The 19,617-nt window shown below is 42.4% G+C and overlaps 1 protein-coding gene across 5 annotated transcripts in view; it reads left to right on the top strand.

Annotated features, from left to right (window-relative positions):
* Window positions 1–19,617, top strand: part of Nopchap1 (NOP protein chaperone 1) — a 155,060-nt gene that overhangs the window by 51,070 nt on the left and 84,373 nt on the right. Inside the window, exon 5 of one of the 5 annotated variants that reach the window (XM_052752972.1) lies at window positions 17,912–18,009. The exons of 3 other annotated variants lie outside the window; for them this stretch is intronic. In XM_052752972.1, the coding sequence (XP_052608932.1) occupies window positions 17,912–17,994 (83 nt within the window). In that variant the 3' untranslated portion in view covers window positions 17,995–18,009. Of the gene's footprint in view, window positions 1–9,570; window positions 10,499–17,911; window positions 18,010–19,617 lie in introns of those variants that run through there. One more of the 5 variants, XM_052752975.1, reaches the window with a different exon arrangement.

Raw genomic sequence — 19,617 nt, 5'->3', positions numbered from 1 at the left:
GATGTGCATAGGACTATGGAATGACCGTGCAGGAAGTGAGGAGAGGAATAAGTAATACCTGCTGTTACAGGTTCCCTCCCTCCCGCACATGTGCACATTGGCTTACGTAGCAACACTACACATGCACATAGATTATGTGATCACGCTGCGTGTAAATGACATGATCACACCGTGCACGGATTACGTAGAATGTAAGGCACTGGGATGACTAAGCATCTTGCCCCACTGTACATGTGGTCATGTAATTGGGGGAGTGGCAAGGATTTCTACCATTCTAGACTCTGTTTTCCTATAAAAAATGGTGGATGAATGGGAATGGGGGCACTGTGTCTCCAGAAACTGTTTCCAGCTGATATGAGTGGGCATTGGTTAGCTTTTGGATGTAGGGAATGGTGCTTTTGGGGTAGCAAGATGTCCTGAGGTAGTGGATTGTCCTCCACTGCTTTGGGAATTGTCCATTGCCTTTTGCTGCTTTGGGCTCTGTGACTGTATGGGTCTGACAAGGTACTGTTGAGGCAGAAGAAGGAGTTTAGAAAAAATTTTAACTGGGGGGGTCTCCAAGGGGTCCCAGAATGAGGGAGGGGTTCCTGGGATCAGGAAAGTTTGAATTATACTTATCTGAAATAGATCTGACTTATATGAAATAGATCTGACCTGTCCAGGTGGATTGAAGCTGGTTCTGGTGCTCGGAAGAATATTTAAACATATTAAAAAGCAGCCACAGGGAATTTAAAGTCTTTAGCTGGTAGCCATAGTATTGTATGTAATGTTTAGTACTCTGGTAACAGAATTTTATTGGTTAGTATTGGAGAGAGAGAGACAGACGGACCTGCAACGTGCTTTTTTCTTTGGTTAGAAATGATAAGCTTTAAGTCCCCTAAGGCTCTGGAGTGAGAGAGGGTACTGAGCTTGTGTAATGGACCTGGTAGTGTCCTGCTACAGGATTTTAATAGGCATATGGTGCCTAGGAAGGTTCTGGCTGTCTTAGACTTTGGGTTTACCTGAGAGGCTGGCAAGGAAAATGAAATGTTAGAGCTAGTAGGCTGGCTGGCTAGGAGGAGGAGGACAGGGGCTGCTGACAAGTGTGGAGTAAGGCAAATGAGGGGAGCAAACTAAAGAAAAGCTCCTACATTAGCCAGAAAATCTCTGCATTAGGGGCACAGGACAGGATGGCACAACTAAACATGTGTGGGTGAGAAGGATACCCCTGAAAATACATTTAAGTGGTCGGGTCTGGTGAGGTAGGTAAAGGCTGTCATCCTACCCTGACAGTAGAGAGATGAGGACAGGTGGGACCCCAAAACTCCCTCTGGACTCAGTAAGTCACTCCAGTGTTCAAAAGGAAGGAAATGGATCACCCTGATACTGTAATGACTACCCTAGGTTCCCTGTGAGAGATGGCACCTTCAGTTATCTATCACCAACTCTAGGATATTGACTAGAGGGTGGTCTTTGTTTGATGTCCCCATGCCACGAGCTGCATGGGGGCAGTCAGCTGACCAGTGTCCCTCTTGCTGACACTTTGGGCAAGGCCCAGATGGTGGCTCGTGTAGGGCAGGGCAGGCACAAGCCCAGTGGCCTTCTCTACCATACTTAAAACAGGGACCTAGAGGCATTTGACAGTTCTGTTTACGGGCATTCTGATCTCTCCCATGGTACACTGTCAATGCCACTACTAAGACTTCTGCCTGTGGGGTCAGAGGCTCTCTCGATAGATGCTTAAGCTTAGCCCTGATGTCGGGGGATAAGACAAAGTGGGTCATAAGGAGCTGTCTGCCATCTGGGCTCTCAGGAGCTAGGCCTTTGTATTGTAAAAGAGCCTTTGTAAGCTGTTCTAAAAGAATGAGATGGATTTTCTTTCATCTTGAATTATGTTTTTTAGCTTTCCATAGTTTACTGGTTTGAGGGCAGCCCTAGGAAGATCTGACAGGAGACAGGTTGTAAACCATGTAAATACCTAGTGAGAGAGCCACCCGATTATTGTAATCCCAATGTGAGTCCTGATTGGGAACTGCCTCGGCTCCATGTGGATGGGCGGCATTGGTTTGATGAACCTCATCCGCATGTGTACCAGCCTGCTCCCAAATGTGTCTGCACTCCTCAGGAAGTAGGTTATTAGCAAGATCATATATATCATGAAAGGTGCGGCTGTAAGAACCTTAACCAGTCCATCCACACTGGTCACCTCTCACAAGGGAGAATGGATGCTGGGTCTGCATGGCCAACGTCAGATCCCGTAGTAGCTTGAGAACGAGTAATAGGTGGTGTAAAGGCTGTCGCCAGAGCTGGGCAATTGGAGCGGCCCAATATTGGAGAGGAGGAGGGAGCTGGGGAGGAGCCAGGGCAACGGACTCCTGAGGCAGAGAGGTTCATTTGCAGAGTCCAGAGCAGTAAAGATTCCTTAGGTTAAGGTTCCGTGGCAAGGAGCATGTGAGCTGAAAAGAAGGAATCTAGAAGGCAGGGTTTAGAGCTTAGGTTAAAAAAAAAAAAGCTTGAATATAAGACAGCTTTTTCCATTTGCCGATTCGCTGGCAGGAATTAGATAATTCCTCTAAAATATTGGGGTCCAAGGAGCCATTGGGTGGCCATTTTTTATTGTTATCTAAGGGATATTTAGGCATTCCTCAGAGGAGGAGTGCGACTAATAGGAGGAAGTCTTATTTCCCATGACCGCGGCAGAGAGAGAGAGAAAAAAGTGATACAAGACTACAGTCTCCGGCATCCCCGAGTTCAAGTGAGGATCAGCGATTGGCACAAGTCAGTCAATGCTTCGTCAAGCCAGAGAATGAGGGCCAGGGCATTTGTAGCCCAAGGACGGGGGTCTGACAGTGGCAGGCACAAGTCATTCAATGCTTCATCAAGCAAGAGAATGATACCTCAGACCGCAGTCGTGGGAAATGCCTAGAGATTGAAGCCTGCAATGGGAGGCCGACTGTAGCCCATGAAGGGCATGGACAGGGGTTCCCCCAATCCCGGGGACACCAGAGGGATGCTGGGTAATCTACAGTTGTTCCAACGGGTCCAGGGGACTGTTTAACGCTGGCTGGAAAGGGAAAACTCACCAGTTGAAGCAGCTGGTGTTGTGTAAAGCGGTCAGGCTGCTAGGCAAATGAAAAACTGGGCAGTTTTAGATAGAGTAAACCTCAGTCCAGGGTCCTGGACGCAGAGCACTAGGAGGGACTGATTCGTTTCGGCACTGATGTTATTTACTAAGCTGCGTAATGCTATTCATTAAGCAGGGCTGTTTACCGTGCGAGAAAAGCTGCAAGGTACAACAAAACCCACTATAAGAGTTTATTAGGGAAAAGGATGTGCATAGGCCTATGGAATGACCGTGCAGGAAGAGAGGGGAAGAATAAGTGGAACCTGGTTTTTTAGGTCCCCCGCTGTCGATAGAGTTTTCCTGGTCCTGCCTGGCCCTTGGTCAGGACAAATCGCTCTCACCTGCTAGTCCCACAGCAGCTCAGACTCAACCAAGTAAACACACAGAGACTTACATTACTTGCAAAGTGTATGGCCGTGGCAGGCTTCTTACTATCTTTTCTTATATCTTAAATTAACCCATTTCTATTAGTCTATAAGTTGCCACGAGGCTTGTGGCTTACGGTATCTTAACATCTTCTCATGGCATCGGCTGGCAGGGTCTCTCTGCCTCAGCCTTCCACTTCCCAGAATTCTCTTCTCTGCTTGTCCTGCCTATACTTCCCGCCTGGCTACTGGCCAATCATTGTTTTATTTATTAACCAGTCAGAGCAACACATTTAACATACAGAACATCCCACAGCACCCCCTCCCTGCACATGCGCATATGAGCTTACACCACACACGTGTAGCTGGAGTTTTCCTGCCTGGCCCACAGTCAGGGCAAATCTCTCTCACTTGCTAGTCCCACAGCTGCTCAGACCCGACCAAGTAAACACAGAGACTTATATTGGTTACAAACTGTATGGCTGTGGCAGGCTTCTGCTAACTGTTCTTAGAGCTTAAATTAATCCATTTCTATTAATCTATACCTTGCCACATGGCTCGTGGCTTACCGGCATCTTTACATGCTGTTTCTCATCATGGCTGGCAGTGTCTCTCTGACTCAGCCTTCCACTTCCCAGCTCTATTCTCCTCCTTGTCCCGCCTACACTTCCTGCCTGGCCACGGGCCAATCAGTGATTTATTTATTGACCAATCAGCAACACATTTGACATACAGATCATCCCACAGCACTCACGCGCATAGATTACATGATCACACAGCATACATATTAGGTAGGACGTAAGGCCCTGGGATGACTAAGCATCTTGCAGTCACATGCTAAGTAAAGTAGCTGGGGGAGTGACTAGGAATTCTAACATTAGGGAATTCTCACAGTGAGGTCCCCAGCTCTGCGCTCACACTCAGCTTTGCACTGGCTCAGTGCTATCTCTGTGCTGCTTCCTCTCTACCGATCATTTTCATAAAGTTATTTTTAAGATTATTTTCTTGTTTCAGCTGTGTTACTATGTTCAGGTCTTCTTGCTGTTGTAGGATAGCTGACTTCTGGTGGTGACATATTGTCCCTTTTATTGATTGTATTCCTACACTGGTATTTAGGCATCTATATTTGGGATGATTATTGGGCTAGGTGTTTATTCTTCCATTTGTCTTTGTTGGATGGGTGTTTTTTCCCATGGTTTCCGTTTCCTCTTTGGTATTCTGGCATAAGTGTTCTAGTACCGTAGGGAGGGTGGAAGGCGGAGGCCAGCGTCATCTTGGAGGTGCGGCTGCACGCAGCTCTCTACAGTCCTGCCTATCCTCACCTGCCTATCCTTTTGGCTGTTCAGCTCTTAATAAACCAATTAGAAGGTACGTTAGGCAGGTGAGGAAGAACAATGACACATCTTCACACAGTGTACGGAAATATTGTCCCAACTTCTCTAGCTTGTAATCCAATAAAGGGCTCTCTTCTCTAACATCAATAAACTGTATACAATAAATAAAATTATGAAAACTATAAGGTAAGACATTCACAATGTCCAGTCCATTTGTATTTGGCAACTTTGGAGAAAGTACTCTATTATCTATTATCTCTCTTTGTGAGTCCAGAGTTTTGTACGTGAAATCACTTTCTATTATGAATTGTATGATCAGCTGAAAAGTATCTTGTAGTCCTTAAAGCATTTTCTTAGATGAGCAACCTAATTTTTTTTCAATTTTAATAAGTAATTTAATTTTACATATCAGCCATGGATTCTCCTGTTCTCCCTCCTCCCGCGCCCACCCTCCCGGCAATCCAACGCCCATTCTTATCTCCTCCAGGGCAAGGACTCCCTGGGGATTCAGCCCAGCCTGGTAGATTCAGTCGAGGCAGGTCCAGTCCCCTCCTCCCTTTACCCAGGCTGAGCAAAGTGTCCCTGCATAGGCCCCAGGCTCCCAAAAGTCAGCTCGTGCACTAAAGACAGGTCGCGGTCTCACTGCCTAGGGGCCTCCCAAACAGTTCAAGCTAATGGACTGTCTCACTTATCCAGAGGGCCCAGTCCAGTTCCATGGGGGCTCCTCAGTCATTGGTTCATAGTTGATATGTTTCCACTAGTTTCGCTATTTGTCCTTGTGCTTTTTCCGATCATGGTCTCAACATCTCTCGCTCATGTATGAACAATCCCTCCTCTCTCTTGCCGATTGGACTCCCGGAGCTCCACCTGGGGCCTGGTCGTGGATCTCTACATCCGCTTCCATCAGTCATTGGATGACAGTTCTATCCTGACAGGGTGTTTGGCCATCCGATCACCAGAGTAGGTCATTAGGACTTTCTCTCGACCATTGCCAGTAGTCTATTGTGGAGGTATCTTTGTGGATTTCTGGGGATGTCTCTGGCACTCTGGTTCTTCCTATTCCGATGGCGTGTTCATTTATTATGGTCTCTCTTTCCTTGTTCTCCCTCTCTGTTCTTGGTCCAGCTGGGATCTCTCGCTCCCCTAAGCTCGCTCTCTTTCCCCCAACCCTTGCCCTTCATTACCCCCCTCACGTCCAGTTTGCTCATGTAGATCTCATCCATTTCTCTGTTGTTGGGCAATCCCTGTGTCTTTCTTAGGGTACTCTTTACAAGGTAGCCTCCCTTGAGTTGTGAGTAGCAGTGTATTCATCCTTTGTTTTACATCTAGTATCCACCTATGAGTGAGCACATACCGTGTTTGTCTTTCTGAGTCTGGGTTACTTCACTCAGGATGATTTTTTTCTAGATCCATTCATTTGCCTGCAAACCATATGATGTCATTGTTTTTCTCTGCTGAGTAGTACTCCATTGTGTATGTGTACCACATTTTATTTAGGCATCTATATTTGGGATGATTATTTTTTTTCTCTGCTGAGACCATTCCTCTGTTGAAGGGTATCTAGGTTGTTTCCATGTTCTGGCTATTACAAACATGCTGCTATGAACATAGCTGAGCAAGTGCCCTTGTGGTATGATTGAGCATTCCTTGGGTATATGCCCAAGAGTGGTATAGCTAGGTCATTGGGTGAGATTGATTCCCAATTTTCTTTCTTTTTTTTTTTTTTGGTTTTTCGAGACAGGGTTTCTCTGTGTAGCTTTGCGCCTTTCCTGGAACTCACTTTGGAGACCAGGCTGGCCTCGAACTCACAGAGATCCACCTGGCTCTGCCTCCCGAGTGCTGGGATTAAAGGCGTGCGCCACCACCGCCCGGCGATTCCCAATTTTCTAAGAAAGCTCCATATTGATTTCCAAAGTGGCTGTACAAGCTTGCATTCCCACCAACAGTGGAGGAGAGTTCCCCTTGCTCCACATCCTCTCTAGCATAAGCTGTCTTCAGTGTTTTTGATCTTAGCCATTCTGACAGGTATAAGGTGGTATCTCAGAGTAGTTTTGATTTTCATTTCCCTGATGATTAGGGATGTTGAGCAATTCCTTAAATGTCTTTCAGCCATTTGAGCTTCCTCTGTTGAGAGTTCTCTGTTTAGCTCTATAGCCCAATTCTTAATTGAACTGTTGGGCATTTTGATGTCTAATTTCTTGAGTTCTTTATATATTCTAGATATCAGCCCTCTATCAGATGTGGGATTGGTGAAGATCTTTTCCCATTCTGTAGGCTGTTGCTTTGTCTTATTGACCGTTTCCTTTGCTCTACACAAGCTTCTCAGTTTCAAGAGGTCCCATTGATTAATTGTTTCTCTCAGTGTTATATTTAGGAAGTGATATCCTGGGCCAATGCATTCAAGACTACTTCGTACTTTCTCTTTTATCAGGTTCAGAGTAATTGGATTTATGTTGAGGTCTTTGATCCACTTGGACTTAAGTTTTGTGCACGGTGACAGATATGGATCAATTTGCAGCCTTCTATGTGTCAATATCCAGTTATGCCAGCACCATTTGTTGAAGATGCTTTCTTTTTTCCATTGTACACTTTTGGCTTCTTTGTCAAAAATTATATGTTCATGGGTGTGTAGATTAATGTTAGTGTTTTCAATTTGATTCCATTGGTCCGCAAATAGGTTTTTATGCCAGTACGAAGCTGTTTTTATTAATGTAGCTCTTGAGTAGAGCTTGAAGTCAGGGATCATGATGCCTCCAGACATTGTTTTATTGTACAGGATTGTTTTTTTTAATTTATTTTAATTTATATCATGTGCATTCATAGTTTTGCCTGCACGTATATCCATATTGGATCCCCTCGAGCTGGAGTTACAGACAGTAATAGCCTTGTGCTTACCCATTTCCACTCCCTAAAAAAAACTGCATGGTCCATTGAATCTCACACTATGGGGACGCACGTGGTGCTTGAGTCTGGAGAGACATTCCCTCTCGGACCTCTTTTCACAACCTTTAGAGGGCCAGGGCCTCTGTAATCCTCCATGCAAAGCCTCTTTCAGAGCCCTCCTTTTAGACCATTTGAACCTGGTTTATGTTGGCCCTTAGATTTATTACTAAGAAGGGGGCGATGTCAGGGACAAGAACGGAGCCTCTAGTTAATGGAAAAATACAGACCCCTGATAAGACAGGGAAATAGAACATCTTGCAGTCAGGTTGCCTAGCATATATTGTACACGCTAGAAGTTGCTCATTTTCATGCTGCCACCAATAAGGGGCATGCTATTTTACTAATGGAAAGGGACCTAAATACTTTTAGAATCACTTGCTTTTTAAAAAATGGAACAGTTGTTTCTCAAATAACAGTTCTGTTTCTTTTTAAACAGAGAAGTAACACTGTGACCCATGTTATTGTGTTAGGATTCTAGTGTTCCCTGTTTTTTAGTATTCTTAGTATTTTATGTCATTCTAATAAATTTTTCTAATTTCTCTTTTTCCCTTTCAAAATAGGTTTTCCTCACATAATACATTCTGTTTATATTTTTCCCTTCTACTATTCTAAACTCCTTCCTACCTCTCCTCCCTTCCAAATATACTCCCTCTCTGTTGGTCATTCGAAAACAGTCTTTCTATAGGATAATAATAAAATAAAATATTTTTATGTATTTAAGTCGACAGAGTCTGCAATGAAAGACTATTCTAAATCAGAGTCTCACCAGAAAAAAACTAAAACATGGTGCTAGTATCCTTTTTAAAATAAAAGACAAAGATTTTTTTCATCTCTTAATTATATGCATACATCTGTGCATGTGTATGAGAATGTGCATCTGAGTACAGTTGTCCATAGCAGCCAGAAGAGGCATCAGATTTCCTGGAATTAGAGTTCCAAGCAGTTGTGAGCCAATTGATGTGGGTGCTGGGAACCAAATTTGGGTCATCTGGAAGAGAAGTCTGTGCTCTTAGGCACTGAGCCATCTTTCCAGATTCTTTTAACCTTTCTTGGATAAATTTTCCACTGTATGAAATGTTTCTGTACTAATTCTACAATGCAGAAAATCATCATCAGGAAAACCAAGAAATTCATTGTGCCCCTTTTTTGTTGCTTACCCACTCACAAAGAAGAACATTGGACAGCAAATGGGCAGTTATTTACTGGATCTAAACCAACATTTTAAAACATTTCTGAGTTCATCAAGAAGAATGATTCATCTGTCATGTTTACAGTAGAACCATTGCCAGAGAAAATTATTTTTCCACAGGATTCTTCTCTATTATCAGGGCCTGGTACCCCAGAAGAGTGGCTCACTCTCACTTTATTCATAAAATCCATGTAGCTAATGGAAGCGGTCTCACTGATCTACATCGGATATGCAGTCACAACTGCCAAGGACTATGTTTGATATCTACATAGACAAAAGTTATGTTTACGTTCTGAAAGTTGAAATTCTATATATGTGTTTATTTGTTCAGTGTTTAATGCAATAGAGGTTTCCAGCTTTAACTCTGTTCTAGGCCTAGGGGTCTAGGGCTGAGGTCAGTTAATGGCAGCTAGGTTTTTTTTCTTTTGTGGTCAACATAGATCAAGTAAAATGCTGTGTATTTACTGAGTAACTGACTGTTCATAATTTATGAGATCTACACGTTGGAAATGTAACAGGCTGCAACCACACCCGCCAAGGCTGAAGCTTATGTCAGGCCCATGGTAGTCAATGACCTCAGCAGCACTACACCCTGTGATGTATTTTTATCAGTTTTTTTTTTATTTTTTTTTTCAGTTTTCTATAGGAAAGCGACTGAGAAGAATTAGAAACACAAAGGCAAATTTTTCTCTTGTTCCATCACTGTTTTCCAAAAGCAGAAGAGACATCTCAAACAATGGTTCACAGAAAATGATTTCACTTAAGTCCTGTATGCCTTGAAGTGACAATATAATGCAAATCGTTGCGTAGGATGGTCCCCTCACTGGTTATATGCAGCTATGTGAAATACTGGGTTTCTTAACCTTTGAAACTTGTGTATAACTATGATAAGCAGGCCAGAAGAGGGCACCAGATCCCATTACAGATGGTTGTGAGCCACCGTGTGGTTGCTGAGAATTGAACTCAGGAGCTCTGGAACAACAGCCAGTGCCCTTAACCTCTGAGCCATCTCACCAGCCCTCCCCTCATCTCTTTTTATCCAGATATAATCTGAATTCAAAAATAGTTTTAGGGATAAACAGAGATGCTATGACTACACAAATTTGTACAACAGAATATTACTACTGATTCATATCTAAAGTAACCTGTATCCCCAAACCCTAGTGAACTAGAACTAAATGTACTAGATGATTTTCTGTTGCTCGCTGTTTTGAACTTTGAAAGTATAAGAGTAGTCTACCAATTTGGCCTCTGGCCACTCGGACCTTGGTTATGTCACATCACATCAAACAGCATCATGTCAGGGACATGAATGGTCGACTACAAACCTCATAAGGTTTCCCTTTGCTATCTATACAAATAAAACACAGTTGTTGTGACATGTACAATCTTACTCAGACCCCAAACACTGACTCTAATAAGTAATGGGTTTTTGTATTTATACCGTACAGATATTCAAAATTGTTGCCATGAAGTAATTTTATGAACTATAATTTGATTCATTGCAAATTTGCCTTAAATGTAAGATATTTTTGCATTATAGCCACCCACCATGCTAACTTAACTGCCTTCTCTGTGTGTTGGTGTTGGTGTTGAGCGTTGACGGGGCCGGCCTGTTTTGTTATTACCTTCTTTAGAGGGGGTAGTCTGTAAATACTCCCCGCCACTCCCTGCCATTGCCAACCGGCGGGTGCTCTAGAGGTCTGACTTCTTGGGGGGGGGGGGGTTTTTTTTTTTTTGGTTTTTCGAGACAGGGTTTCTCTGTGTAGCTTTGCGCCTTTCCTGGATCTCGCGCTGTAGACCAGGCTGGCCTCGAACTCACAGAGATCCGCCTGGCTCTGCCTCCCGAGTGCTGGGATTAAAGGCGTGCGCCACCACCGCCCGGCAATAGTGATTAACATCTCAAAATATTTATTCCTGTCTAGTAGCAACAATTTTCTACTTTCCAAAAAAGAAAAAAATAGAAAAGAGAACTACTTTAATAAGTATGTGAATAGCAGAAAAGAATCCTAAGTGTATTTGCAAAATCGAACATAGTAGACACTTTTTCCAGTTGATGAAAAAGATGGATACAAGAAAAATACGAGGTGTAGGACAATAGTGGTGGGTCATGTCTAAATGAACTTACCTTGGGTCATTTAATAGGAAATGTAAAATATACATATAGAATAGCTCTTGATTTTCTGTTGTCTAAACACTGAAAGACTCAGTTACCTGTATAAATCGGAATCAAATGACAGATCCGGCTTCTTCTGGTCCAGTGACTATGGAGAATGCTGGTATTTTTCCCTTCTGAATGTGAGGGGCTTGAGAACTAGGGTAGGGTACTGTGAAGACTTGGGGAGAGCATAGTGGCCCTTATTTCATCTATATTGTAAAGGCTTATGTCGGCTGTCACTGTCATGACTAACATGTGACTACTGTGATTGTGAATCCTTGTGAGAACAGACATCTAGAACTGAAGGACTGTTAAAGTAAAATAGAAACACATGAACGTTGTGTCATTGTGTAAATATTATAATGCTTAGTATCGAACCCAGCCAAAGCCTCTATAAAAGGGCCACCAAATTTTAATACTTACAGTATGTAAAAATAAAATAAAATTATACCTCTTTCCCACTCACTCTTACCATGATTCTCTGAGTCTCTGACAAATTTGTAGATCCTTCTTTTTTATTATAAAATACATAGCTATACATAAATATGTAACTGTGTTTGAATGCCAGGTATTTTTCTTGTTTCTTGCATGTTTCAGGCTGTCTAGTAATTACTGATAACCAGTTACAGGGTCATCCTTGGGGAAACTAAGTCTCCCCCTTCCAGCACTGCCTAGAGTTGCTTGTAGCTCTTTTTCTATGAGAGAGTCACAATGAGGTTTCTCCAGCCACACTAGCATGTCTAATGGTGTTTTCTTGTTGAAATCTTTTTGAGGGAACCATGTTTTTATGGGTTCAGGGTGCAGCTTCCATGTCCTATCTAGGAGACACTCCTTTAGCAAAAGACTTCCAGACCCTCTGACTCTTAATATCTTTCTGGCCCCTTTTATTACATGATCGCAGGGTACAAGAGCTGAGGGTTTTGTTTTAGATGTATCAGTGGGCTTTGACTCCCCACATTCTCACATCTTCTGCATTAACCCAGTTGTAGCTTTCTGAAATGAGCTGCAGAATCTACAGCAAAACTATCTACATGGGTGAGTGTGAGAGCTAAGCTTAACTGTCAATATAAGGATTAATATAGGATTTCAGTTAGGAACTGTGATAGTTTGGTAAAGTGTCAGTAGGAGGTTCTGAAATAAGGTCCATGACCTCAATAGCCATGCTGAGTTGCCTAGTAGTCCACTATCAGGAAGATTTCTTCCCTGATAACCAGTTACTACCAAATATGAGTGCCATTATTTCACCTTCAGTGATATACCACCCTGTTGGACATTTTGCAGTTAATAGGCATCACAATTAATTAGGTCCCTCCCTGGCAGCTTTTGTAGCACCTTCAAGTTTTAGGAAACTATTCTTCATAGAGGGGTCTTTAATATCACATCTAGGCCAAATTCTGTGAATCCTATGTCCCAAGTGCTTGATGTTTCGGTCACTAGGGTGTGACCTTCAACTTCTGAGAAGTGACCACAGGCACTATTATTAGCTTAGATTGCTTAGGGAGTCTATTGGTGTCCCATGCCCTCAACACAAAAGAGGATTTCCTATGACAGAGTCCTTGTCTTTGTGGGATTGTCTAATGGAACTTTGGTTTTAATTTACAAACCCTACCATCATTAGAGAATTGGTTTATTCCAGTGCTCTTCAGGGACAGGGTTTGATCCATGACTCCTGAGGTTTTGAAGTTATCCTGGCCTACTATCGATTGACATTTTGACTGGTCTACTTTCCTTTCATAATTTGTCCTGTGATTTTCTATTCAAGTCAGATTGAGGGCTAAGGTCAATAAGGAGAGGCTAGGGAACTTACGATGTCAGCACAAAGGACATATAACTCAGCTGATCCAAGTTTCCTTGATATGAAGGTACAGGGGAAGCACCTGTGGTCTCTTCATTATAGGTCATGGTGATGTTTTGTCTCATTCTGATAGGTATCAGTATGGGTTCTTTGTCTTTTAGTCCCTTCTGTGTAGCATACTCTAAAGTTTTTCATAAAGTCTGAATTCAGGTTGAGGCTTAATGTGTTATGTAGTATAGTTATGGATCAACTAAGAAGTATGGGTACACAGACTCTTCTGTGGTCAGCAAGAGCCTCTGGCTCCTTTGAGACCTTAGTTGGAGCAAGGAAATGAGTGTAAGGGGGACTGGACACAAAGGTTTTGAAGCCCAGAACCCAAAAAGGCTATAATGTGGTCCTGGCTCATGTCATAGGAGGATGTGAGCTCAGCCTACCTGATGATCAAGGAGCTGCCAGATTAGCATTAGAGTTCATGGCCAGTGATCTGATATGAGTCATCAGTGAAGAAATGATTATGGGTGAGTCCATGTTTCTTGGTGAACAGGTATGGCCTAGGTCACAGATGAGGTTTGGAGTGTCCAGAAATAATTTGAGAAGGCCTGGCATCAGAGGAGGCCACAGTCATGGGTATGTCTATTTCATTTGGCCATTAAGCTGAGGTTTGTTGCCTTTAAATCCTGGCTCATTTGTGGTGGGATTGTTTCCTGGGTTGGATGGAAAGAGGGCACTAACCACTCACCCTTGAAGACAATATGAGCCCTGGTTACCTGGAGGTCAAGGAACTGCCACGTTTACTGTGAGATCTGTTTTGTGCCTTGCACCTGTGTTGATAATCAGGACACAAACAAACCATGCTTTCTGGAGAATGGAATGTGTCCAGATGTCAATTAAATTGAACAAGGCTTATTTTTGTTAGTCCAAGCTTCTTTGTAGGAAGAGCTACTCCTGTGTTACTTTTGAGACTCGTTTGTTCCTAAAAATATCCGTTGAAATTAAGATTTGGAGTTTTATCAGGCCACAACAGCATGTAGTATAACCCCTTTGTATTATGCTATGTCCATATTAATTAGTTACCCAGACGAGAGCTTGGATCATATGGTGAGTAGCACATCTTGGCTTGCACGTATTGAGGATGGGACATGTTGTAAATGAAATGTATGTGATCCACACAGTTGGTACTCAGGATGTCAACTTTTATCTGTACATGAAGTCTGTGATTCTACGATTTTCAACCAATATTTTTCTATGTGTCTCTTTTGAGTTCTTAATTGACTGTAAAATATCAAGTGAAATCAAAATCTGGGATCAGAGTGCCTCAAGGTTCCCTCTAACTACCAAATATGTTAATGATGTCCATTTGCTTTCATCTGTAAGGGAGCCATTGGCTCCATTGAGAGCATGGTATTTCTGGCTCCCATTTGGTTAGGGTGTTGGATGAAGAAGAGAATTTTCTGCCCTTATATCCTTAATGTTCAGGGCTTCTGGGCTTAATTCTTACACAGTAGGCTGCAGGTCTCCACAGAAAGCAGTTTATGGTCAGGCATGTTTCACTTCTTAGATTGCCTGGACTCATTCACATAAGACTTGTTCCTTAGCTACTTGATATAAGTGTTTGGCTAGGAAGAGTTCTTCATTGTGGTTGGGGCAGGCTCCATTTAAATTATCTCTTCAAACTGGACTTCCTAGGGTCAACATTAAGTCTGGCCATGTATCTCTCATTGGGTTGGCAGGAGCTCCCTGGATTTTGGGGTTTGTGGTTTCTCTTTATCAAGGTCTGTGGTTGACCTGTAACATTTCCACTTTTGATTTTGCCTGGTTTGTTCTATGAGGTTTGTATGAACTCTGAATTCTCCCCAGTCAATATTTGCCCCAGACCTGCTTCTGCATTTGGTCCTTGGTGTCTTCAGAATAAGGATTAGAGTTGGGTATGGCTGTTTTCTTGGTTTTCTCTGGGTGTTGTATATTTAAGGGGATGGCCCAGCCCCTCTTCTCTTTTTGATTAGGGCCCAGGCATATTCATAACTAGAATGGGACTCTGTCCCACTAGTTTTCTTGTTTGTGGCCTGGTCTTTGCCAGCATTAAGGTTATGATGTGGCCCAAATCTCTTCTTCCTTAGGTCCATACTTGGTCAGGGTAAGGATTATAGGCAGACCAATTTTTTTTTTTTGCTTTGTTCTTGGCCTCTTTCATTTAAGAGAATGTCCCAGGTCTTCTTCTGTCCTTGTTTTTCTCAGGGTTTGCCAGGGTAAGTGTTAGGCCCCTGTGTTCTCCTTTTCCTGCTTTGCCCTGGACTCTCATTTGAATGATTGGTCTGGGCCCACGACCTTTCTTCATTTGGCCCAGTCTTCAGGGTCAGAGTTATGGTGAGGCCAACTTCTCATCTTCATGAGAGTCCAGGTGAATGTCAGGCATAGATATTCTCCTTTTCTTTTTTCAGTCCAGGTATTTTTCTTCTAAGGGATAGAGTAGAACTCATTTCCCTCTTAGTTGGGGCCAACATTCTTCGTGGTCAAGGTTAGGCATGGGTGTTCTTTTCTTTTCTTTTTGTTTTATTTCATTTTGTTATTTTTACTTTTCTCCTTTGGCCTTGGCTCTTGCATTTAATGGACTAGCCCAGGGATACCTCTGTTTTTCCGCTGGGTCAGAGCTTATTCAGGTTCAGCTTTTGGTGCATACCTCTCTTAGGTCATGGTTTGGCACTTTATTTAGTTCTTAGGGTTGGTCCCTGGCCTTTCTGGGTGAGGGAAAGCCATTGCTAATTTAGGCTTTATTCCTGTTCATCAGGTTCATCCTCAGGCCTTGGAATACTTCTCTCTTGACATCATGGTTTAATGGTTAATCCTGGTCTTCTTACACTTTAGGTTCTTATCCTCGGCTTTTTCAGGGACCATGTTGGCCTGGGTTGCTTTTCAAGTTATGGCTGTGTCCAGGCATTTTTTGTGTTAGAGTTAAGGCTGGTTACATGGATAGGAGTGGCTGGTACTTGTTTCTCTTTATGGTTGAAGCAGTGGATACTTTTGAGTCCAGGTTTGCCTGAAGCTGCTTTGTAATTTATAATTAGCCTTGGATTATGCTCAGCCATTCTGAAAAAAAAAACATGTGTATATTGATAGAGGACTGTATTTGTTGCCCTTCCCTTTCATCTCAAGTATATTATGAGGAACATTATCTCTTTCCAAAGGAAATGGCTACAGACCCCAATACACACAGCACAGAGTCCAGATGAAATAAACTACCTATTACACAAACAGAAAGGTGAAGTAGGGAGGAGACAGTGGTGCTTGGAAGAGTCCTTGCTGCTGCATTGGTGACTGTGGGCATGGTAAAGAGGAACCATGAGCTCATGTGGAAAATTGTTGCTTCTCAGTAAAGATAACAACCTAGAGTCCCAACAAGGCCCCTACTGCCTTTCCTTCCTTCTGTGGTCTGCTCCCGTGAAGGCATCTCACAGGCAGTTAATACAACAGCAGAGGCTGGCCCTCCATTGATCTAGAGGCTGCCTTGATAGTCACACGAGGGTTGTGAAGATCTTCATGGAGCCTTTTATGTAGTGTGGGTATGGTCTCCTTTCCTGTATGTCATTCATGGCATGCACTAATGAGGCTGTTCCCCTGGTCTTTGCTATGTAAAAACTTCTCAAAATGTCATTTGTCTTCTACCTTGAAAACCCCTGGAACAATGAACCATGCCTTTGTGATCCCTTTCAAGAAAGCTCCTTGTCATGTCCATTCACTGACGTGCGATCAGGTCGTCCCACAAATAACGTCTGCACTGACTTAACAGAAATTGTTTCCTGCTCACATTATTACTGTAATGAATCACAAGCCACTCTGTAATAGAGTGTGCTGCCAACCTGTCAAAGGCACAAATATAATCATGACAGTGATTCCTTAAAGAGTGTCACAGAGGCCAGGCCTCACTCTGCTCAGGGAAGCACAAAGGTGGTCAAGCTATGCAGATGTTTTTGGACTGGTAATTAGGGAAGGTGCCTGAAGGCTACAGTTATCATTGCTTGGGGACAACTTCCCATCCAGTCATCCTCTCCTACCACAGAAGTTCACTGCAGAGTGGAGGAAGGTCATTGGGGTTGGGGCAGTCTCAGGCCATATGTAGACAGTTCAAATACTCGTCTATCATTTCTGGGACTCAGTTTGTCTTCAAGATTCTCTTGTCATGAGACTTGTATTGTGCCATCTACAGTACCTGAGCCTTTTGGAACAGAGCTGTTTGAAATTTTCCCTCCAGCCTGTCCCTTCATCATCATTAAACACAACTTGAAGTGGGATTGACCAGAAAGCAGAAAGTCATGAGGCTTTCCCTACCTCCTCTCATCATGGTAGTTGATGACTTCTGAGGCTGTCATTCACTGGATAGCAGTGTAACAGCAGTTCATCCTGTCCCATTTTGGAAAGTGGAGTCCTGAGACAGGTGCTGACTCTATTTCACCTTTTCTAACAAATGCAAGTGGAGATTAGGAGTAGAAAATAATGAACATATCCCACATTGAGCACACCCCTTCCCAATCTCCCATTGTCCTTTGCTTTCATGCCTCTCTTCTTCCCTGAAAGTTTATCCCTCAAGGATGACTTCAGATTTCCAGCATCATTCTAACTCAGTCTCCTTTTTGTTAGGTTTCCTTTTTATTATTCTTTACCATGGATGCTTTTTTCTTGCCCAAACATAACATTTGAAGGGTTGTGGGAAGGAGGAATCTTAGAGATCTTAGGTGTTAGACAAGGTATTCCTTTCCTCAATGCAAGATCTTACTGTAGATGAAAATCCACACTTAGGAATATATCATGCAAAAAGATAGAAAACAAAACTGAATTAACATGTTTTTCTGCTGGTCCTCAACCAATAAAATCTCAGTTATGAAAGAATAATTGTGGATAAATACTTCTGTTATTTCTAGGTGAATTATGGCCATTGTGCTATCCTCAAAGCCATACAGGATTTAGGGAAGATGGCCTCATTTAAACCAGGTATCTCATCACAAACCTTGAAATACTTTTCCTGTCTGCAGCAGCAGAATCTAGAAGAAGAAAATTTATACAGTTGCCCAGCAGAGATACCTCTTTGATTTCTCAGCCTGGATGCCTGTGGTAACAGTTGCAGTAGGAACCCTCTACCTGGAAGTCTTCCTGTCAACATCATTGTATCTTGGGGACCCACAATTTCCTGCTCTTCCCCAAGTTCTGGATAGTCAATAAGTGTTTTTAGACTTACTTGGTGGTGGTGATTTACTATAATCTGAAAGTGCAGTGGAAGAGGAAGGAGAACCTGAAAACTTACATGTGCTTCATGTCAGATGTTATCTTAGGGACTTAACATGTGACATAAATTGCAGATATCTGTAGCTGGAGAGTTTCTCTCCAGCTCTTGCCAATCCCTGGCAGTCCCGCAGCCCACTTTTAAAATAAACACACAGAGTCTTATATTGTTTAAACTGTTTGGCCTAATGGCTCAGGCTTTTAACTATCTAGTTCTTACATCTTAAATTAACCCATTTCTATAAATCTATACCTTGCCACATGGCTTGTGACTTACCAGAATCTTACATGTTGGTACTCATGTCAGTGGCTGTCAGCATCTCCTGACTCAGGCTTCCTGTTCCCAGAATTCTCTTCTCTGCTCATTCCACCTATATTTCCTGTCTGGCTACTGGCCAATCAGCATTTTATTTATAAAGAGCGATATCCACACCACTTCCTTTGTTCTTTTTTTTTCTAAAAGGAAGGTTTTAACTTTCACATAGTAAAATTCCATATAACAAAACAATTATCAAGCAAGAATTACAGTTACAATATCTAGTCTATTAATAATATCTCGTCTATTTGTATTTGGCAAAATTAAAGAAGATATCCTATCTATCCTATATTTGTGAGTCTAAGTTTTCATATCTAACTTTCTTTTATCATATCTAAGGAAAATTATAACTGTCTAGTCTTCACCTACATCAAAGACCACAGAAGGATATAATATTACCTTAGAAACGGGAGATGGACGCAAGCAACTTTCAGGAGTCTTGCGAGAGTAGACAGAAACAGCTGATAGCCTGGACAGTTATCCAAAGTTCCTTTGTAAAGTTGGGGCATCTGTCTTCAGCCCACAGGCCTAGAGTCTCTCAGTCATTTTTCTCTGTGTCCTGTAGAATGTCTGGCAGTTTCCTCTGTGAAGCAGAAACCTGAAGGACCATTGTACCAAGCAAAGTTCAGTGGTCACCTTCCCATGGGTCCTGCATGTCCAGTCAACCAAGCACAGTTTCTTTCCCAAATGGTTATTTTTGCCGAGGTGAAGATAAACTCCATATAGCGTGTCTTCGATGCCCATACTCCTCTCTGAAGTAAATCAATGCTGCCAGGAGCAGCAGACATGTCTCACTGTCCAGAAAGTCTAAATTTTTTAAAACATTTTAAATGTCATATTCTGTAGGTCTTTGAAGTATTTGAAGATTATCTACCTAATTGAAATATATCTATGTATACCTAGAAACCTTAACATGACTTTAAGTTTGGCTATCATGGAAGACTTATTATTAATCTGTATTTCTTAATTATCCATTACAATCTAAATGAGTTCCATAAACATAATACCTCAAACAAGAGTAGAAATATATAAACAGTATAACAAAATTAACTCTAAATTTGTATCAATAAATTAAAATCTATATCAATGTAAAACATTTTTAAACAAGTTGCTCTTTAAAAGTAGGTTCAATAATCTACTCCT

Source organism: Peromyscus californicus, unplaced genomic scaffold, assembly GCF_007827085.1.
Source record: "Peromyscus californicus insignis strain IS unplaced genomic scaffold, ASM782708v3 Scaffold_24__1_contigs__length_46423439, whole genome shotgun sequence".
Classification (NCBI taxonomy): Eukaryota; Metazoa; Chordata; class Mammalia; order Rodentia; family Cricetidae; genus Peromyscus; species Peromyscus californicus.
Note: the sequence above shows the minus strand (reverse complement) of the source record. Positions and strands in the feature narration are given on the sequence as shown.